Genomic DNA, 20,826 nt, shown 5'->3' with positions numbered 1-20,826 from the left:
CATTACTAAAGCACATTCTCAAAGAAGCTAAAGATCGCAAATATGGAATCATAAAGGTTAGAAGCCATCATCGTTCCTCCCCACCCGGTAACGTAAAAGCAGACGCCCCAGCAAAAGCAGGCTCACGACATGGTCACTTTTGGCAACCCCCCGAGAGTGCCCCAGTACACGCGGTCCAGGTCTCACAGACCAATATTCAAGATTTGGCACAGGCACAAAAGGAAGATGACACGTTTAAAGAACTTTTCAAAGGAGACTTCCCAGCTCCCTATGATAGGTTCAAAGACACTTTAACGGTACACAATGGAATCATATTAAAGAATGGTATTTATGTGGTCCCCACCCAGGACAGGAACCAGATTATTTGTAATTCCATGAGGGACACAGACACCAAGGGATAGAATCCACCCTTGCCCACCTCAGACCTCTCTGCTGGTGGCCCGATTTAAAAACTGATGTAACCCACTCCTTTGAAAATTGTTTAATTTGTGCCCAGAACAACCCAGACAGATACGCAAAGAAAGGTCAGCTAAGACACACCCGCCCTGTTAATGACCCATGGACGAACTTACAATTAGATTACATTGGTCCCCTCCCCCCTGCAGAAATGGATCTAAATATGTGTTGGTCGTAATCGACACCTTCACAAAATGGGTAAAATGGGTGGAAGCATTTCCTTTCAGGACAAACCCGGCTAAAGCGACAGCAAAAATTCTAACCCAGCAAATATTTACTAGATGGGGACTCCCCCATAGTATTGAGTCTGACCAAGGTTCGCACTTCACAGGAAGAGTGATGAAAAACGTCCTAACAATTTTCGGAATTAAACAGAAGTTTCACATTGCCTATCACCCACAATCCAGCAGCATTGTGGAACACATGAATTGAACCCTAAAGGCAACACTTAGGAAGATGGTGCAACAACATATTACAACATGGGACACAGTTCTCCCATTTGCACTGATGTTTATTAGAAACACGGTGTCGAGATCAACAGGATACACCCCCCACACCCTCATGACCGGATGACCCATGAAGGGTACCGAGTATTTATTTGGACTTGATTTGGCCAGTCCCACAGTCACCGCCCTTACTCACGAAAAAGCGGTCCAACAAATAATGGAAAATATTAAAGCAGCACAGCTAGCTCCAGCTGTTTGACTGGGCGCTAGGAAAAAGCAGAGTAAGGCCTGCTTTGATAAAACAGTACACCCGGTAGAATATACAGTCGGACAGCAAGTCATGATCTCCCTGTACAATCAGAGTTCATTTTTCTCCCCCAAATTTGCAGGACCATACTCAATTTCTGACAAAGTAAGCCCCTCAGTTTATAAGATTACGTATCCAAATGGAAAGTCAGGATGGTTTCACATAAACCAGCTTAAGGTTTATGGTACTCAGTGCAGCCACTCACACCACATTTCACTGGCAATAACAGACAACGACGACCCGCCCACTGGCAACCTAATCCAACCCTCCCCCAGCCAGGACAGCACGTTCACAGACACGACCTTGACTCTGCCCCCAGAGTCGAGTTTCCACCTCACACTTGATTCGGCCGCTTGCGATAGCGATAGCGAAACGGATGCACTTGAAATCCCCAACCAATGGCAAAACCGACCAGGCCCCAGTCACTACAGCCCCAGTGACACCGACCACGATATGTTCGAACCCTCAGAGACCATTTATTTGCCATTACCAGAACCTGACCCACCACCCGACGATAGCGATCCCCACCTTGCCGCTACCACCCTACAGGATAAGAAACAATGGCACCGCGATAACTCTTATCGACTGATAAGAAACAACTAAATGGATCCCACATAGACCCATGCCGCCATGGCACAGAAACTCCAGTCACGAGTTTGGCAACCGGTAGATGGTGATGACTCAGAGTCTGACTCCCACCATGCTAACCCCTTTACGACGCTTTTCGGAATGGAACCCTGAGGTGTCCAGATGATGAGGGAAAGGAACCGATTGAGATTTACGGTGTCCTATTCTCTGATGGAGCCTGCCCACTTTCTTTCTTTTGTTTTTTTTAATGTTGAATGTTTGTCTCTTGTACGACTTTGTGTGTCGATCTCATTCCAAATTTCTTGATGCAGTCGTAATTACCCTTTTGACGCCACATGGTAGTTAAAGGAACAAGTTGGTCGGAAGTCCATAGATATTCAAATTCTTTCCGTTCTTGTAAGGTCACCCAGGCAGTGGAGTAACAGCACTTATCCCCGCCCTACCTGAGGACCCCCTATGTATTTGGTCAGCCAAGCTCGGGTAGTGGAGCAACGGCACTGATCACGGCCCTACCCGGGGATTCCGCACATTCTTGCCCTGCTGCGGCTCATACGCACCCCATTCGGAAGGTGCTTTTCGAAACTCTTTTACTGTTCTTTTAAAATGTGGTTTAAAGAATGCACTTTGCCACCGTTTTTGTTTGCTTTCCAGCGACCCTTCAGTCGCTAACCCTCAACTACTATTTACATGTCCAAACACTTGGTTGAAAGAAATTTGCTGCTAGGTAGAACTACCTCAATACTGGACGGAGAAATTGTCCGCCCGCTCAGCACATCGACCACAGGCTGCGAGATTGCTCGCACTGTGACAGAATTTCTTTCTCGGATGTCTTGCCTCCAAAATGGTTGGTTTAAAAAAAAAATGAGGGAGTCACATATGGTGATAATTCTAATTGGGAAATTGATGTTAAGGAGAAACAGACAGACAAACAAGATATTCAAACAACAAGATAATAACAGATATTATGCTTGTACCCCCAGAAATATACGAATATACCATGAGACAGAGGAAGACAAAGACAAAATGAAGACGAACCTGATACCTGCATCATGATCGTCGTTGGATCACTACAGTTGCGCGCGTTATCAGCCCCTATATCCTTCACCACACAGGCCCTAAACATGACCACCCAACACGATACCCCTAGCCCGGACACTACACCACACATAGAAACAGCCACTGATACCCCTACATGGTGCGATAACATCATAAAGTGGTATTCCCTTTCTTACATGGTAGAAGCCCTATTGATTATAACAATACTTTGCAGTGTCATCCAGACACTTAGACTTCGGAAATGGCGTAGGAAAGCCTCCCGCTCCCCAGTATACACACTCAGAGTCCCTTTTCTCGGACTTCAACAGACTCCACACTCTTTCTGAACCTGCCCAATAAATTCCGCGGTTTTCAAGGGAAATTACTTTCTCTGTAAATGGCATATGTGTTAAGTAGAAATGTGATGCTGCTATTGTTTTTTTTTGTACTGTAATATAAGTTCATTTGGTTATTAACTAGCAGCATAAGTGTAGTTTAGATAAGGGCAGTTAGAGGTTCCCCTGTTTGTGTAAAGAAGTTGAAATGTATGATTGAATGTTATAGTGCCCCCTTAGAATTTTTATAGATGTGTGATGTATTCAAAGAAAACTTAGGTAAATGTTCCAATCCATAGGACAGAGTAGTATAGAACCTGTCCTTGATTAAGGGTACCCGGCACACCAGAGAACAGAAGAGGAAGGACAGTAGCCATCTGGGATGGCCATTTCCAACAAGAAACATGGACGTTCGCAAAGCCTAAAGGGAAATATGGACAATGTAAGATTCAGGCAGGCACAGAGCCTGAATGTACATTTGTGAGCAGAGAATTCAGACAGCATCGAAACCCCCAAACGATTAGCATTTTAATGGCCCAACTCCGTAAGACACAGGACTGATACTCAGGTAACCGATACCATCCCAGACACATCGGTGCCACTCCCATTACTCAGGAAGCATAAACAGCAAGGTGAGTGACCGCTTAGGACACACCCAGCCATCAAGGCACCCGCCCCTTTACTGGCACAGATCGAAGGCAATGATCGAGAACTGCCCAATTAATTGGGTCCAAACCTAAGGACTGCCCAAAAGAGCGCAAAACCCCCAAGGATAAAGAAAGACACTGCCATGTGTTCGATCTCTTTTGGACCTGGCAGTCCGGCAATGTCCATCACCAACTGCAGCACCACAACCAGAAGCAAGTTCAAGTTCAACGCTCGCTACCTGGCGGATGATCCTAGCTGAACCGCAGTTACTTCTCCAGACCCAGCAGATCCAGATTCGAACAAACGCCACTGTTCCTGGCCTAAGCCGGGTGCCTGAGGTTAAGTGCAGGTTGTCATAGTTGTTAGGTGTAGTTTAGCTCGTAGTGTTTATGTTGCATGTGTGTAAATAAAGTATCATTGATCTTGAACTAACTAACTGGTTGTTTGGCTCTTTGATCGATACCTGGTTGAACCTTGTGGCGGTATCATTTGATACCTGGCTACTCTGAAAGCATATCATATCACTATCTAGATAAAAGAAGAGCAACCTCATTGACTGCCATATTTATAACAAGTAAAGATAGCAACAGTTATAAGAGGGATTTTGGGTGAAATGGAGGCTGTTTGTATCTATGTTTAAAGTTATGTTTATCCCGGTGAGTGGAGGAGGGATGGGGGGGGGGCGGGGGGGGGGGGGGTCTTTTTTGAGGGAGGGCTGAGTTGATAAGGTTGGAAAAAGAAAGAGGGAAAATGATAAACAGTTTGTACTTTAGCTGTGTTTGTTGGATGGTTCTATAACTTTGTTACGTTTGAAATAAAATATGTTTTTAAAAATAGTAACTGTGTGTTCTTAATGAGGAAATTTTAAGTACATGGTTTTGAGGTTTGGATTTTTGTTCCCAGAAATGCAAATCTGCAATTTGTTCATCTGCCCACTAAACTCGACCATGTATGTACATAAACCTGTTATAGTCATTGTTGCTTAATCATTTTGTGCACTGCTTTATGTTCCTCAGTCATTTTAGTTGCCTACAACCATGTGTAACACCAACAAACCATACTGAATGTAGTTATTGTGCCTGTAGCTCAGTTAGATTGTCTGACCCTCAACGTGAGTGAAGTAGAGTTGAGCATTTTAGATTTATAATAGAGGTTGTTTTTCACCCAGTTGAAACAATAAACCTCTCGCGTTGCTCCTGCTTGAACTCATCCATGATAAGGGAATAGTGTAGATGGGCTTTAGAGTGGTTTCACAGGTCGGCGCAACATCGAGGGACGAAGGGCCTGTACTGCGCTGTAATGTTCTATGTTCACAGTAACGGTGATGGAGTGCCGGCTTATGCACAACTCGACGTTTGCTGGACAAGGGTCTCCATGGCGTCCCCTGCCCTTTCCATGGATGAACGCACATGTGGGCACCATTTCATAGAGCAAGTGGCCAGACTCCTCAGACTTGCATGCCACTTCATTGATGGCATCGGAAAACTCTTCCTGATGTTCCCTTGCCTCTTGCTGATACTCTATCGTAAGTTGGATGGCCAATTCCAAAGGCTCATCATCGGTCTGGACCTCGCAGATGCCTCTTCCCCTTCTGCCCTTTGAGAATCTGGGATCTCGGCTGAATTTGCCCCCTCCTACCATGGATTCATGTCTGTTCAGGGACCACAAGATTATGCGACTCCTCCTGAATTAGCACAAAAAACTACCAAGATATGTATACCTGAGCTGGTGGAGCGTGAAAGTGAGCACTGTGATGTCTTCTACACCTTCTGGCTCATTTCAGAGTTGGGGCTGGAAAAGGAGTCCTCCTCGGCCTTGGTCTCTTTTTGGAGGCACTTGCAAGTGGAAAAGGAGAGTGAAAGTGATAGCATCAGCTATCACTCTAAGGTTTGCATTGAATGGAGTCATCCTTACTCGGTGGATGGCCAAGGTCAGGCTGCCTGTCACCAATGGGCTGCCTATCACCAATGGCTGAGTCCCACTTAACTCTGGCAAACTCTGAAGCACTCTCCTCGAATTCAGTTAGAACCCTCAGGTGTGACCGAGCTCCTCTGGTTTTCTCCCGTTCTGATTGGTTGTGCCGAAGCTACTCCTGCTCAAAGAAGAGGACAAGCTTGAGAAGCATTCGAGTTTTGTATTTCAGATCATTCCCCATTTCTCCCCTTGTATGATAGCCAACCTCCGTGTTTGGCAGTTTGTGAACTAGCTCATTCCAGAGCACAACGCAACCACATTAAAGGAGAAGGCTCATGCATGCAACAGATGTGAAAGTTTCTCATTCCTTCGACCCCACCCCCACCCATCCCTGCTCCCTGCAGTGTCCCATGTCTTCTGAAGGATGAAAGAAGAAAAGTGGTAACTTCACCCAGTGTGGATGCTCTGAAGTGGGGCTGTGAAGCCACTGGATCCTGACATTTTGGAGTCTTTGTGGATTGACCAACCTGGCGAAGTGAATAAGGTCGTTCATCCTCTTGCGGCATTGGGTTGCCAATCTCCTGTGCACTTACCGCATTGGCCACTTGCACTGATTTTTAGTCACAAGTTTGGCCTAGCAGGCCTTACCCAGGAGTTCCTTTACATGTCCTATAACTGTGCCAGAGACTTTAATGTCTCTAAGCGCTGGGTGTGTTCTTCTATCCCTACCGATTCCCAAGCAGGTATCCCACTACAGCCTGTCTCTTTTACTTTATCCCAAATGACAGGATGGTACATTTTCCAAAATCACGACCATACCCTTCCAGAATGTGGAGATATCAGAACCAAAATAATAATAAATGATGAGGTTAAGAGATGGCAATCTGTCGGCCACACATTCAACACTTTCAAGGGATGGTACCAACATATCTATAATTGGAGGCCAACACCACCCCAAGTAACCCTCCCAACTGGTCATAATCATACTGGGACCAGGGGCGAAATTCTCCCGAAACGGCGCGATGTCCGCCGACTGGCGCCCAAAACGGCGCCAATCAGACGGGCATCGCGCCGCCCCAAAGGTGCGGAATGCTCCGCATCTTTGGGGGCCGAGCCCCAACATTAAGGGGCTAGGCCGACGCCGGAGGAATTTCCGCCCCGCCAGCTGGCGGAAACGGCCTTTGTTGCCCTGCCAGCTGGCGCGGAAATGACATCTCCGGGCGGCGCAAGCGCGGGAGCGTCAGCGGCCGGTGACAGTTTCCCACGCATGCGCAGTGGAGGGAGTCTCTTCCGCCTCTGCCATGGTGGAGACCGTGGCGGAGGCGGAAGGGAAAGAGTGCCCCCACGGCACAGGCCCGCCCGCAGATCGGTGGGCCCCGATCGCGGGCCAGGCCACCGTGGGGGCACCCCCCGGGGCCAGATCGCCCCGTGCCCCCCCAGGACCCCGGAGCCCACCCACGCCGCCTTGTCCCACCATTCAAAAGGTGGTTTAATCCACGCCGGCGGGACAGGCAATTTATCGGCGGGACTTCGGCCCATCCGGGCCGGAGAATCGAGCCGGGGGGCCCGCCAACCGGCGCGGCGTGATTCCCGCCCCCGCCGAATCTCCTAGCTGAACCGCAGTTACTTCTCCAGACCCAGCAGATCCAGATTTGAACAAACGCCACTGTTCCTGGCCTAAGCCAGGTGCCTGAGGTTAAGTGCAGGTTGTCATAGTTGTTAGGTGTAGTTTAGCTCGTAGTGTTTATGTTGCATGTGTGTAAATAAAGTATCATTGATCTTGAACTCGAATCTCCGGTGCCGGAGACTTCGGCAACCGGCGGAGGCGGGATTCACGCCAGCCCCCGGCGATTCTCCGACCCGGCGGGTGGGGTCGGAGAATGACGCCCCATATGTTTAATTAACTATAGTTATAGAGGATGGAATGCGGGATACGGTAAATTTAAATATTATTTGGATGTGAGCGCCATTAAATGGTGCATTCATGACATTAAAAAAAAGTATTGGTCCAGGGACATGAAGGGGATCCCGTCGACTTTAAAGGGCTACCTAATTACACCGATGGAACAACTTTTACAGAATGTTGGTACCCACAAGTGGTTGCCCAATATTCTACCTATAAGTCGCACGTTTCGGCACCTCCCATTTTAACGGACTTTTGGGCTCTTATCAGGAGCCCCAACGGCAATTTTCAAAGGCTAAACCCACTGTGAGGCGACATAGAAGGGAGTCCCCCTGGATGTGAATGGACAGAAGAGATAATAGTGGCCAGATTGCGGAGGGTCCTCTGGAGCAGCGGCAAAGAAGGGAAGTGAGAAGCAAGATGGCGGTGGAGGGAGGCCAGTTGGTATGGGGCCTGGAACAGCAGGAGTTCCTCCGGCGATGTGTGGAGGAGCTCAAGAAGGAGGTGCTGGCGCCGATGCTGCAGGCGATTGAGGGGTTAAAGGAGGCGCAGAAGACCCAAGAGATGGAGCTCCATGGAGTGAAGGCAAAAGCTGCCGAGAATGAGGACGAGATACAGGGCTTGGTGGTGAAGACGGAGACGCACGAGGCACTACATAAGAGGTGTATGGAGAGACTTGAAGCCCTGGAAAATAGCTCGAGGAGGAAGAACTTAAGAATCTTGGGTCTTCCCGAAGGGGCAGAGGGAGCCGACGTTGGGGCGTATGTGAGCACGATGCTTCATACCTTAATGGGAGCTGAGACCCCGAAGGGCCCCCTGGAAGTGGAGGGAGCGTATCGAGTCCTCGTGAGAAGACCAAAGGCAGGAGAAATATCTTGAGCAATAGTGGTGAGGTTCCACCGCTACAAGGACAGGGAGATGGTCCTGAGATGGGCGAAAAAGACACGGAGCAGCAGGTGGGAGAACGCGGTGATCCGCGTGTATCAGGATTGGAGTGCGGAGGTGGCGAGAAGGAGGGCGAGTTTCAATCGGGCCAAGGCGGTGCTCCACAAGAGGAAAGTGAAGTTCGGAATGTTGCAGCCGGCAAGACTGTGGGTTACATACCAGGGTAAACACCACTACTTCGAGACGGCAGAAGAGGCGTGGACATTTATTGAAGAGGAGAAGTTGGACTAGATTGGAGAAAGAGTGTTTGAAATGAAGTAGTGAGGTGGTGGTAAGGGACTGTGAATCAGATGGGGGAAAATTTTCTTTCCCCTCGAAGGGGGGGGGGACACACGAAGAAATGTGGGCGCCGGTGGGGAAGGGGAGGGGGAAGGAGAGAGGGAGCTGCGCCATTGGGCGGGACCGAGAGGGAAGCGCGGGCTTTGTTCCTGCGCTAAGGAAATTGTGGCGGGAAAAGGGGGCGCAGGAAGGAGGGGGCCTCACATAATGGGAGGCTCAGGATAAACGGGGGAAGCCGAGGTCAGCCAGAGTTTGCTGACTTCCGGAAGCAATATGGGTGGAGCAACTAAGCTAGAGAGGGATCTAGCAGGGGGTGGGGGGGGGTTAACTGGGTTGCTGAGCTAAGGGGAAGGGGGAGCTGTTAGGGGATGGGATGGGAGGGCGCCGTCGGGGGGATAAGCGGGCGCGTGGGAACCGGGTGAGGAGCTGGTCTAAAAAAGGGGATGGCTAGTCGACGAGGGGGGGGGGGGGGGGCAAAGAGCCCCCCAACCCGGTTGATCACGTGGAACGTGAGAGGGTTGAATGGGCCGATTAAGAGGGCAATGGTACTTGCGCACCTAAAGAAGCTAAAGGCAGACGTGGTCATGCTTCAGGAGACGCACCTGAAACTGGCGGATCAGGTCAGATTAAGAAAAGGATGGGTGGGACAGGTATTCCACTCGGGCTTGGATGCGAAAAATAGAGGGGTGGCAATACTGGTGGGGAAACGGGTATTGTTTGAGGCGAAGACCATAGTGGCGGACAGTGGGGGTAGATACGTGATGGTGAGTGGCAGATTGCAAGGTGAGGCGGTGGTGCTGGTGAATGTATATGCCCCGAACTGGGATGACGTGAACTTTATGAAGCGTATGTTGGGGCGCATCCCAGACCTGGAGATGGGAAAGTTGGTAATGGGGGGGGGACTTCAACACGGTGCTGGACCCAGGGCTGGACCGGTCCAGATCTAGGACCGGGAGGAGGCCGGCAGCGGCCAAGGTGCTTAAGGGCTTTATGGAGCAGATGGGAGGAGTGGATCCCTGGAGATTTACTAGGCCAAGGTGTAAAGAGTTTTCCTTCTCCCATGTCCACAAAGTGTACTCCCGGATAGAGTTCTTTGTCCTGGGAAGGGCGCTGATCCCGAAGGTGACAGGAACGGAGTATTCGGCTATAGCCATTTCAGATCATGCCCCACATTGGGTAGATCTGGAAGTAGGAGAGGAAAAGGAACAGCGCCCACTCTGGAGATTAGATATGGGACTGTTGGCAGACGAGGGGGTATGTGTAAGGGTGAGGGGATGTATTGAAAGGTACCTAGAGATTAATGATGACGGAGAGGTCCAGGTGGGAGTGGTCTGGGAGGCGCTGAAGGCGGTGGTTAGAGGAGAGCTGATCTCCATAAGGGCCCATAAGGCGAAACAAGAGGTTAAAGAAAGAGAGAGATTGTTGAGGGAGATTTTGAGGGTGGATAGGCAATATGCGGAGGCTCCAGATGAAGGACTATACAGGGAAAGACGGAGATTGCACACGGACTTTGACTTGTTGACCACGGTAAGGCGGAGGCACAATGGAGGAAGGCACAGGGAGTGCAGTATGAATATGGAGAGAAGGCGAGCCGGCTGCTGGCCCAACAACTTAGGAAGAGGGGGGCGGCGAGAGAGATCGGATGGGTTAGAGACGAGGAGGGAAAGATGGAACGGGGAGCGGAGAGGGTGAACGGGGTGTTCAAGGTATTTTACGAGAGGCTATATAAGGCTCAACCCCCGGAAGGGAAAGAGGGAATGATGCGTTTCCTAGACCTGCTGGAGTTCCCGAAGGTTGAGGAACAGGTGATGACAGGACTGGGAGCGCAGATTGAGGTGGAGGAGGTGGTAAAAGGAATTGGGAACATGCAGGCAGGGAAGGCCCCGGGACCGGATGGGTTCCCGTTGGAGTTCTATAGGAAATACGTGGACCTGCTGGCCCCACTTCTGACGAGAACCTTTAATGAGGCTAGGGAAAGGGGGACACTACCCCCGACGATGCCGGAGGCGACGATATAGCTGATCCTGAAAAGAGACAAGGACCCGCTGCAGTGCGGCTCATACAGGCCGATTTCCCTCTTGAACGTAGATGCCAAGCTTTTGGCCAAGGTGATGGCGACGAGGATAGAGGACTGTGTCCCTGGGGTGGTGCATGATGATCAAACGGGGTTTGTTAAAGGGAGGCAATTGAATGCTAATATACGGAGGCTGCTGGAGGTGATGATGATGCCCCCACCGGAGGGGGAGGCCGAGATAGTGGTGGCGATGGATGCAGAGAAAGCATTTGATAGAGTGGAGTGGGACTACCTGTGGGAAGTACTGAGGAGATTTGGATTTGGAGAGGGGTTCATTAGATGGGTTCAGCTCCTGTACAGGGCCCCGGTGGCAAGTGTGATTACAAATAGGCAACGATCTGACCACTTCCGACTATATAGGGGTACAAGTCAGGGATGTCCCCTGTTCCCGTTACTGTTTGCGTTGGCAATTGAGCCACTGGCCATAGCGCTGAGGGGCTCTAGGAAGTGGAGGGGGGTACTTAGAGGAGGAGAAGAGCATCGGGTGTCATTATACGCAGATGATTTGTTGTTGTATGTCGCGGACCCAGTGGAGGGGATGCCTGAGATAATGCAGACACTCAGGGAGTTTGGAGAATTTTCAGGATATAAATTGAATATGGGGAAGAGTGAACTGTTTGTGATGCACCCTGGGGAACAGGGCAGGGGAATAGACGATTTACCGTTGAGGAGGGTAACAAGGGATTTCCGGTATTTAGGGATCCAGGTGGCCAGGAACTGGGGAACCTTGCATAAGCTTAACTTGGCACGACTGGTAGAGCAGATGGAAGAGGACTTTAGGAGGTGGGACATGGCGCCCCTGAAATTGGCGGGCAGGGTGCAGGCGGTTAAAATGGTGGTCCTTCCGAGGTTTCTTTTTGTGTTCCAGTGCCTCCCTGTACTGATTACAAAGGCCTTTTTTAAGAAGGTGGACAAGAGTATTATGAGCTTTGTGTGGGCTGGAAAGACCCCAAGAGTAAAGAGGGGGTTCCTGCAGCGCAGTAGGGACAGAGGGGGACTGGCACTGTCGAGTCTAAGTGATTATTATTGGGCCGCCAACGTGTCAATGATATGTAAGTGGATGAGGGAAGGGGAAGGAGCGGCGTGGAAAAGATTGGAGATGGCGTCCTGTAGGGGAACTAGTCTGAAAGCACTGGCGACGGCGCCATTACCGTTCTCCCCGAAAAAATACACCACCAACCCAGTGGTGGTGGCAACTCTGAAAATTTGGGGGCAGTGGAGACGACATAAGGGAGTGACGGGTGCCTCAGTGTGGTCCCCGATAAGGAACAACTGAGTTGTTCGTCCCGTGAAGGATAGATGGAGGATTTAAATCTTGGCAGCGAGTAGGAATTGCGAAATTGAAGGACTTGTTCTTAGACGGGATGTTTGCGAGTCTGGGAGCACTGACAGAAAAATATGGGTTGCCACCTGGGAATGCATTTCGCTATATGCAAGTGAGGGCATTTGTGAGGCAACAGGTGAGGGAATTTCTGCAGCTCCCGGCGCAAGAGATCCAGGACAGAGTGATTTCGGGGGCATGGGTGGGTGATGGTAGGGTGTCAGATATATATAGGGAAATGAGAGACGAGGGGGAGACAATGGTAGAGGAGCTGAAGGGAAAATGGGAGGAGGAGCTGGGGGAAGAGATTGAGGAGGGGCTGTGGGCAGATGCCCTAAGTAGGGTAAGCTCTTCGTCCTCGTGTGCCAGGCTCAGCCTGATACAATTCAAGGTTCTACACAGGGCGCATATGACTGGAGCAAGGCTGAGTAGATTTTTTGGAGTGGAGGATAGGTGCGGGAGGTACGCGGGAAAGTGATTTCAAAGGTGGTGGGTGTCCGGGTCGAACCAGGCTGGGGGTTGGCTATATTTGGTGTTGCAGATGAGCCGGGAGTGCAGGAGGCGAGGGAGGCCGATGTTTTGGCCTTTGCGTCCCTAGTAGCCTGGCGTAGGATTCTACTTATGTGGAAAGAAGCAAAGCCCCCGGGTGTGGAGGCCTGGATCAATGACATGGCAGGGTTCATAAAATTGTAGCGGATAAAGTACGCACTAATAGGTTCGGCTCAAGGGTTCACCAGGCGGTGGCAACCGTTCCTCGACTATCTCGCAGAGCGATAAGGGAAAATAGGAAAGGTAGCAGCAGCAACCCGGTGGGGGGGGAGGGCTCATTTGGGTCCTCAGGTGTTTTATATTAGTTATTTATATTAGATGTTACGAAGTTACTATTTTAGTTACTATTTCTGTTGTTTCTTATTTTGTCGTTGGCAGTTGCCGTTAGTTAGCATATTATTTTTTTTTTAAACGATCAATGTATATATTATTACAAAGTTGTAAAATGGGAAATTTTTGTTTGATCGAAAAACTTTAATAAAATATATATATATTTTTTTTTTAAATGGTACCTATTACATCAGCGGTAATACTGCATATCCTTAGCTCCCAATGGGATGGAGAGGAGCATGCTATTTAGGATTCATTGTCCCCTTCATCCGCCATTCCCCTTCCCTTTCCTGAGCCGATGTTGTGATAGCAAACTCAAAATATGGAAATCTCATCCCACAGTTTGACAGATATCCACCTACCAATATCATCAAAACGTAAGATCACAGGAGCTGAGAAATTCTTCTCTGCCCTCATCCCTGCCTATGGCGTTATCGTATTGACCAGAGAATACATTAAATTGGCCACAGCCTTCGAGAAAATATCCAATGACACTGCCCGAGCCCCAAGTGGCATTTCAGCCGAGATGCTAGCCATTCGAACTGTGGCTTTACAGAATCGGATGGCACTTGACTATTTGCTAGCCAAAAAAGGTGACACCTGTGCCCTGATTGGTGCAGAGTGTTGCACCTACATCCCACATAATTCAGAAGAAGACAACACATATTCAAGAAGAAGTTAGGAAACTTTACCAAACCTCTGACAACACTCTGGGGGTGGCTTTCCGGATGGTTGGGTGGAACAGGAATTTCCATCATTCAGGGACTTCTCTTATTTTGCATATTTGGAATTGTCATTTACGTAGTGATCTTTCTGTTCAGATGCGTTGGCCAATGTATGGCTATCCATAATGCCCCAGCAATCAAAGTGGTTCATAGTAGTCCAACTGCACCACCAGTCCATGACATTGAACAAGGCTACTACTTTGAACTGTTATTACTGCATTATTATTGCATTATTACCCAATTGTTACTGAATCATATAATCAACTTCAATTATTACTGAATTGTTATTGTACTTTATAATCACCTTTTTGAATAAAATACTTCCAGAATGCTTCTAATGCTTGCAAAGCTATGCAAGTTCCATTGTTGAAGGCTGTTCTCAAACATTAAAGGCAATGAGAATGAGTTCTTCTCCGCCCTTACTTCTATCCTGTCCCATTTCTTCCTTGATTTCTACTTGTTATTTCGATTCATCTTATGAATCTTTAGAAGAATCAAAGGGAGGACCAATAGAAATCAGATTTTCTGGTTAGCTTTAGATGAGATAGATAAAAGGTTTAATTATGAAATCATTAAGAGTAATTGACTAAATCATATTAACCATGAGAGTGGGAAAAGCTGACTAGCTGGGAACTAATCAGATAAGACTTTAAATGTTCACATTTTGCAAGTTGTTCAAGACTGGCCAGAATCCAAGGCCAGTGACAAAAGGCTCCATTGTATGCAGATACCTTTGCAGGCCTGGACAGATCTGTTTCCATGGTAACAGTCAGTCAGGGTCATAACGACTTTTCGAAAACTGTGTTAATCTAATTAATGTTAGAGGCATAATTGGCAAGCCAGGGTATGGAAAATTACAAAATCACACCAAAACATTTATCTCTTAAATTGACAGACAGACAGTTTGGTCGAATTGAGTGAATTATAAATTAGTTGAAGCCAATCACAGCTGTAAAGAAGGCGAAAGCTTAAGATAATGATCTTTTTAAAAATCACTTGTCGGGATGGAAAAATTCATTCCAGAATCAATCTATCACTTTCTGAAACCTATGTCTTGCTGCTGCCTTTGCTACAGCCATTTTACTTTTGTTTAAATCAATCTGTAATTTTGTACTGTGTATTATGATTTGAAGAATTACCACGAGTTGTATTTTAAACCACTGTATTCGCTAAAGACAATCAATCTGACCTAAGTTTGTATTGTAACCAAGAATTTACCAGCAGACACTAAAAGCTGACAATAAAGTTCAAGCCAAAAAAGCACAGCCTGAATCTCTGTTATTTGAGAACTAAGAAGGGATAACGCATATCCAGAGATCCATCACATTGGCATGAGGAAGTACCAATGCCATGGATGCCGAGTTGATGGGTCGCAGGATCAAAGCATCCCTGGTGTCCCTGGCTCCCTGAAGGTTCTAGCCATCTGCCTCCAAATCCAAATCCTGCACCTCCCCAGGCTTTTCCTCAGACCCGTTACTGGAATAATCCTTCCTGGTTTGTGGAGCTGCCTTGCTTCCCTCAGCCTCTGCAGGTTCCCCCATTTGCCAGACTCAAGATTGTGCAGGGCATAGCATGCCACGACTATCAGCGGACATACTTTGGAGGTTACTGCAATATGCTCCCCCTGATCAGTCCAGGCATTTGAAGCACATATGGAGCAGCCTGATGGTCCTCTCCACCACCACCCATGTAGAAGCATGACCCCTGTTGCATCCCCCCTCCGCCTTGGATAACAGAGTGGGATCATGAGCTATCTTTTCAAGGGATAGCCCTTGTCACCCAAGAGCCATCCATCCAAACAAACGTGCAGGAGCTACAAATCGCCTTGGTATCTCTGAGTGCCAAAAGATTTAATAATTGTGTGAGCTGCCAGGACAACGGACACAACCTTGGAGAATCTGTGTCCTATGGTCGCAGACGTGAATTAATTGAGTGGAAGCTCTCTTGGTTAACAAGAGCTTCCAATGAGTCCAATCCTGGATGCGGGGGAACCCAACCATTACCATAGAACCTCTCTCTCTCTCTCCACTGGTTGGCCTTATCTGTCCAGTAATGGATAAATGTGCAGATGTGTCAGAAGATAGCGTCAGTCATAATCTTGACACAACTGTGTGCAGTTGAATGTGACTCACTGCACAGATCCCCCACTGAGCTCTGAAAAGAACTGGATGAGTAGAAGTTGAGAGTGATATGACCCAGACAGCCATTGGCATGGGGTGTTCACCCACACAGTTGGAAGCAATTTCCAAACCAATCATGTGACATATTACTGTCAATGAGTCCCTTGAGTGGTGGAGTCTCCTGCAACACTGGATCCTGGACATTTGGAGGTAGTTGTAGCGCTGCCTGTGCACGCTAGCCACTGGCCAATGGTGCCTTCAGCAGACTCTCCCACCTGGATCTCCCTGCTGGCCCTGCACCAATTGAGTCTCCTCTTAAGGTTTGTCCTCGGGATGTTGCCCGTGCTCACATAGTCTCTTCTTCCTCTTGACTCTCTTCTTCAGAGGAGGCCCCACCAGCTGAGTACACTATCCCAATTAGATGAGATGCAGAGAAACTGTGCCTTGCAAATCAAGGAACATGGTGCTGCAATCCTTAGTGAAACCTCCCGGGGAAGATGAGGCCATGAAATGCAGAAAGGCAGGCTTGAAACTAACATTCAAAAGATACTCTGGGACAACTCTGCAGTGACACAGTAACAAACCCACAGAGAAAGTGCTTGTGCTCTCGGGCCTTTTGGATAAGGAATTGATTGGAATGTTTTTTCGGCCCACCCTTTATGTCTGTGCAGCAAGCTAAGAATGTAGTGCCTCAGTTAGCTCTTTTATTGTAGGTGGGTGTGCATCCTACTCGTGCATGCACTTGGCAACCTCAAAATTGCAGGTAGACAATGACTTCAGGATGTACTCCCAAATAATTAAGTGTCAGTTGATTTCATTTTACGTTCAGTCAGGTCGAGTGTGTGTCAGATCTCAAACTCGGAACAGACCGAGTTTATCTAACCTCTCCTATACTTCCTGCAAAATTCTGGCCCAAGAATGTTTTAATCAGTTAATAATCACCTCGTAGATATTGTCCAATGTTAAGAGGTACCATTTAGTCTCAACAGATTTAGAATGCTTTTTAACTGATTTGATGAATCCTATCAATACCTGCTCATATATTTTTGGGCTGATTGAATTCAATATTTAGATCATTTTCTTTTTTATAGGAATTCAACAGAAAATAAAATACATCAAGAGGTTGAATATAGGCACCATTATCATTGAGCCCTTTCACAGCTTAAAGGCTGATGCCAATTTTTCAAAAGTTATTGATCGAAGATTTGGTAATATCAATGAATTAAAACCTCTGTTAAAAACAGCTACAAGATCTGGTATGTCTCTGACTTTATACATTCTGATGTTGAATTTTTGTGTGGACTTTCCCGATTTGTCATGAATCCTTTTCTCATGATTGCCTGATGTTTTTTGTGTTATAGGTGTAAAGATTGTTCTTGATCTTACTCCAAATCCAAAAGGAGTTGAAGGTTATACTTGGTCTTACATTGATTTTTATAACAAGGACATGTTGGATACGTTATTGGTAAAAAAAAAATCATTATTTTATAATGTGTAGAACAAATGTTACAATCTCTGCAGAGACAGATAACTTTTAAACAGATTTGAGCTTCCAGTTATTTGCGGAAATAATGACATGACAAGATTTCCCGTTTTTAACAGGACATGTTGGATGAGTTATTGTTAAAAAAAATCATTATTTTATAATATTGTGTAGAACAAATGTTACAATCTCTGCAGAGACAGATAACTATTAAACCGATTCGAGCTTCAGTTATTTGCTGAATTATAAAGAACAATACAGCACAGGAACAGGCCCTTTAGCCCTCTAAGCTTGCCCCGAACATGGTACCTGCCTAAACTAAAACCGTATGCACTTATGGAGTCCGTATCCTTCCATTCCCACTCTATTCATATATTTGTCTAGATTTGCCCCTTAAATGCCGCTGTCGTACCTGCTCCTACCACCTCCCAAGGCAGCGCGTTATATATTTACCACCCTCTGTGTTCAAAAACTTGCCTCGCACATCTGTTTTAAACTTTTCCCCATGAACTTTAAATCTATGTCCCCTAGTACTTGACTCTCCTACCGTAGGAAAGAGAATCTGACTATCCACTCTGTCCATGCCACTCATAATCTTGTAAACCTCTATCAGGTCGCCTCTCAACCTCCGTCGTTCCAGTGAGAACAGACCGAGTTTATCTAACCTCTCCTATACATCCTAGTAAACCTCTTCTGTACCCTCTCCAAAGCATCCACATCCTTATGGTAGTGTGGCAACCAGAATTGTACACAATATTGCAAATGAGGCCTAACTATAGTCCTGTACAGCTGCAACAATTTTTGTATTCAATGCCCCAACCGATGAAGGCCAGCATGCCGTATGCCTTCATAACCACCTTATCCACATGCCATGCCACTTTCAGTGATCGGTTGACATGCACGCCAGATCTCTCTGCCTATCAATACTCGCAAGAGCTCTACCATTTACTGTGTAATTCCTACCTTCCAAATGCATTGGACCTTCCAAAGTGCATTACCTCACACTTGTCTGGATTAAACTCCATCTGCTTTCTCCGCCCAAGACTCCAACCAGTTTATATCCTGCTGTATCCTCTGACAATCCTATTCACTATCCACAACTCCACCAATTTTTGATTCGTCTGCGAACTTACTAATCAGACCAGATAGATTTTCTTCCAAATCATTTATATGCACTACGAACAACAAAGGCACCAGAACTGATCCCTGTGGAACGCCGCTAGTCACAGACTTCCATTCAGAAAAGCACCCTTCTACTGCTACCCTCTGTCTTCTGTGTCCAAGCCAGTTCTGTATTCAACTTGCCAGGTCTCCTCTGATCCCATGTGACTTCACCTTTTGGATCAGTCTAAGGCTTTACTGAAGTCCATGTATACAACATCTACTGCTTTTCCCTCATCTATCATCTTTGTCACTTCCTCGAAAAACCCGATCAAATTAGTGAGGCACGGCCTCCCCTTCACAAAACCATGCTATCCATCACAAATAAGTCCATTTGTTTCCAAATGTGAGTAAATCCTGTCTCTAAGAATCTTTTCCAATAATTTCTCTACCACTGACATAAGGCTCACCAGCCTATAATTTCCTGTATTATCCCTGCTGCCCTTCTTAAACAATGGAACAACATTGCCTACTCTCCAGTCCTCTGGAACTTCACCTGTAGCCAATGAGGATACAAAGATTACTGTCAAAGCCCCAGCAATTCCTGCCTTGCCTCCCTCAGTATTCTGGGGTAGATCCCATCAGGCCCTGGGAGTTATCTACTTTAATGCTTTTTAAGATGCCCAACACCTCTTATTAATATCAACATGACTCTGAATATCTGCACACTCTACCCTCTACTACTTATCCACCAAGGCCTTCTCTTTGGTGAATACTGAAGCAAAGTATTCATTTAGTATCTCACCCATTTCCTCTGGTTCCATACATAGATTCCCTCCAATATCCTTGAATGGACCAACCCTTTCTCTCGCTACCCTCTTGCTCTTTACATATGTATAGAACGCCTTAGGATTTTCTGTAATCCTGTTTGCCAACGACATTTCATGACCCCTTTTAGCCTTCCTAACTCCTACCTTGAGTTCCTTCCTACTTTCTTTATATTCTTCAATGGCTTCATCTGTCCTAAGCCTTTTAGACCTTACTAATGCTTCCTTTTTCTTTTTGACAAGATTCATAATGTCCTTCATTATCCAGGGTCCCCTGTACTTGCCACCTTTATCTTTCATCCTCACAGGGACATGCCTGTGCTGAATGCTAATCAACTGACATTTGGAAGCCTCCCACATGCCGATTGTTGATTTTCCCTCAAACAGCCTCGCCCAGTCAACACTCTCCAGGTCCTGCCTAATGCTGTTATAATTAGCCTTCCCCAGTCTAACACCTTCACCTGAGGACGACTCTTGTCCTTATCCATAAGCAGCTTAAAACTTACAGAATTATGATCACTGTTCCCAAAATTATCTCCTCCTGAAACTTTGATCATCTGGTCGGGCTCATTCCCCAGCACCAGGTCTAATATGATCCCTTCCCGAGTTGGGCTATTTACATATTGTTTCAAGAAATTCTCCTGGACGCTCCTTACAAATTCTGTTCCATCCATGCGTCTAGCAGTAAGTGTGTCCCAGTCAATATAGGGGAAGTTAAAATCACCCACCCCAACAACCCTATTGTTTATGCATATTTCCAAGATCTGACTGCATATCTGCTCCTCTATCTCCCGCTGGCTGTTAGGAGGTCTGTAGTAAACCCCCGACATTGTGACAGCACCCTTCCTATTCCTGAGTTCTACCCATATTGCCTCACTGCCTGAACCCTCCAAGGTGTAATCCCTCAGCACAGCTGTGATATTCTCCTTAACCAATAATGCAACTCCCCCACCCCTTTTGCATCCCCCTCTATCCTGCCTGAAGTATCTAAATCTTGTTAGTTGCCAATCCTGTCCCTCTTTCAACCTAGTTTCTGTAGTAGCAACAATATCATAATTCCACGTACTAATCCAAGCTCTAAGTTCATGCTATTACCTGAACTACTCCTCACATTGAAACTAATGCAGCCCCGCTGCGTTGAACAACCACTCCCTGCCTGCTCTTCCTACCTACTGCTCTGGATCCCACCCCCCGCCATACTAGGCAGTTCAATCTGTTTCTCTGCCTTCCACTTTTCTCCATGAACTAGCTTTCCTTGAGACTTTCTCCTTGAAACTAGCTTTTGTTTCTGTCCCCTCTTTACTACCCTCTGACTTCCTGCATTGGTTCCCATCCCCCGCCACATTAGTTTAAACCCTCCCCAACACCACTAGCAAACAACTGGACATTGGTTCCAGTCCTGCCCAGGTGTAGACCGTCCGATTTGTAATGGTCCCACCT

General features: G+C 47.2%; 1 protein-coding gene across 1 annotated transcript in view; it reads left to right on the top strand.

Moving 5' to 3' along the window:
- LOC140421881 (amino acid transporter heavy chain SLC3A2-like) overlaps nt 1-17,296 on the top strand; it is a 75,541-nt gene extending 58,245 nt beyond the window's left edge. Inside the window, exon 2 of the mRNA XM_072506872.1 lies at nt 17,067-17,296. Coding sequence (XP_072362973.1) covers nt 17,067-17,296 — 230 coding nt within the window. The remainder of the gene's footprint in view (nt 1-17,066) is intronic.
- The last annotated feature ends 3,530 nt before the right edge of the window (nt 17,297-20,826 follow it).

The sequence above is a fragment of the Scyliorhinus torazame genome, chromosome 1 (genome assembly GCF_047496885.1).
Source record: "Scyliorhinus torazame isolate Kashiwa2021f chromosome 1, sScyTor2.1, whole genome shotgun sequence".
In the NCBI taxonomy this organism is placed as follows: domain Eukaryota; kingdom Metazoa; phylum Chordata; class Chondrichthyes; order Carcharhiniformes; family Scyliorhinidae; genus Scyliorhinus; species Scyliorhinus torazame.
Note: the sequence above shows the minus strand (reverse complement) of the source record. Positions and strands in the feature narration are given on the sequence as shown.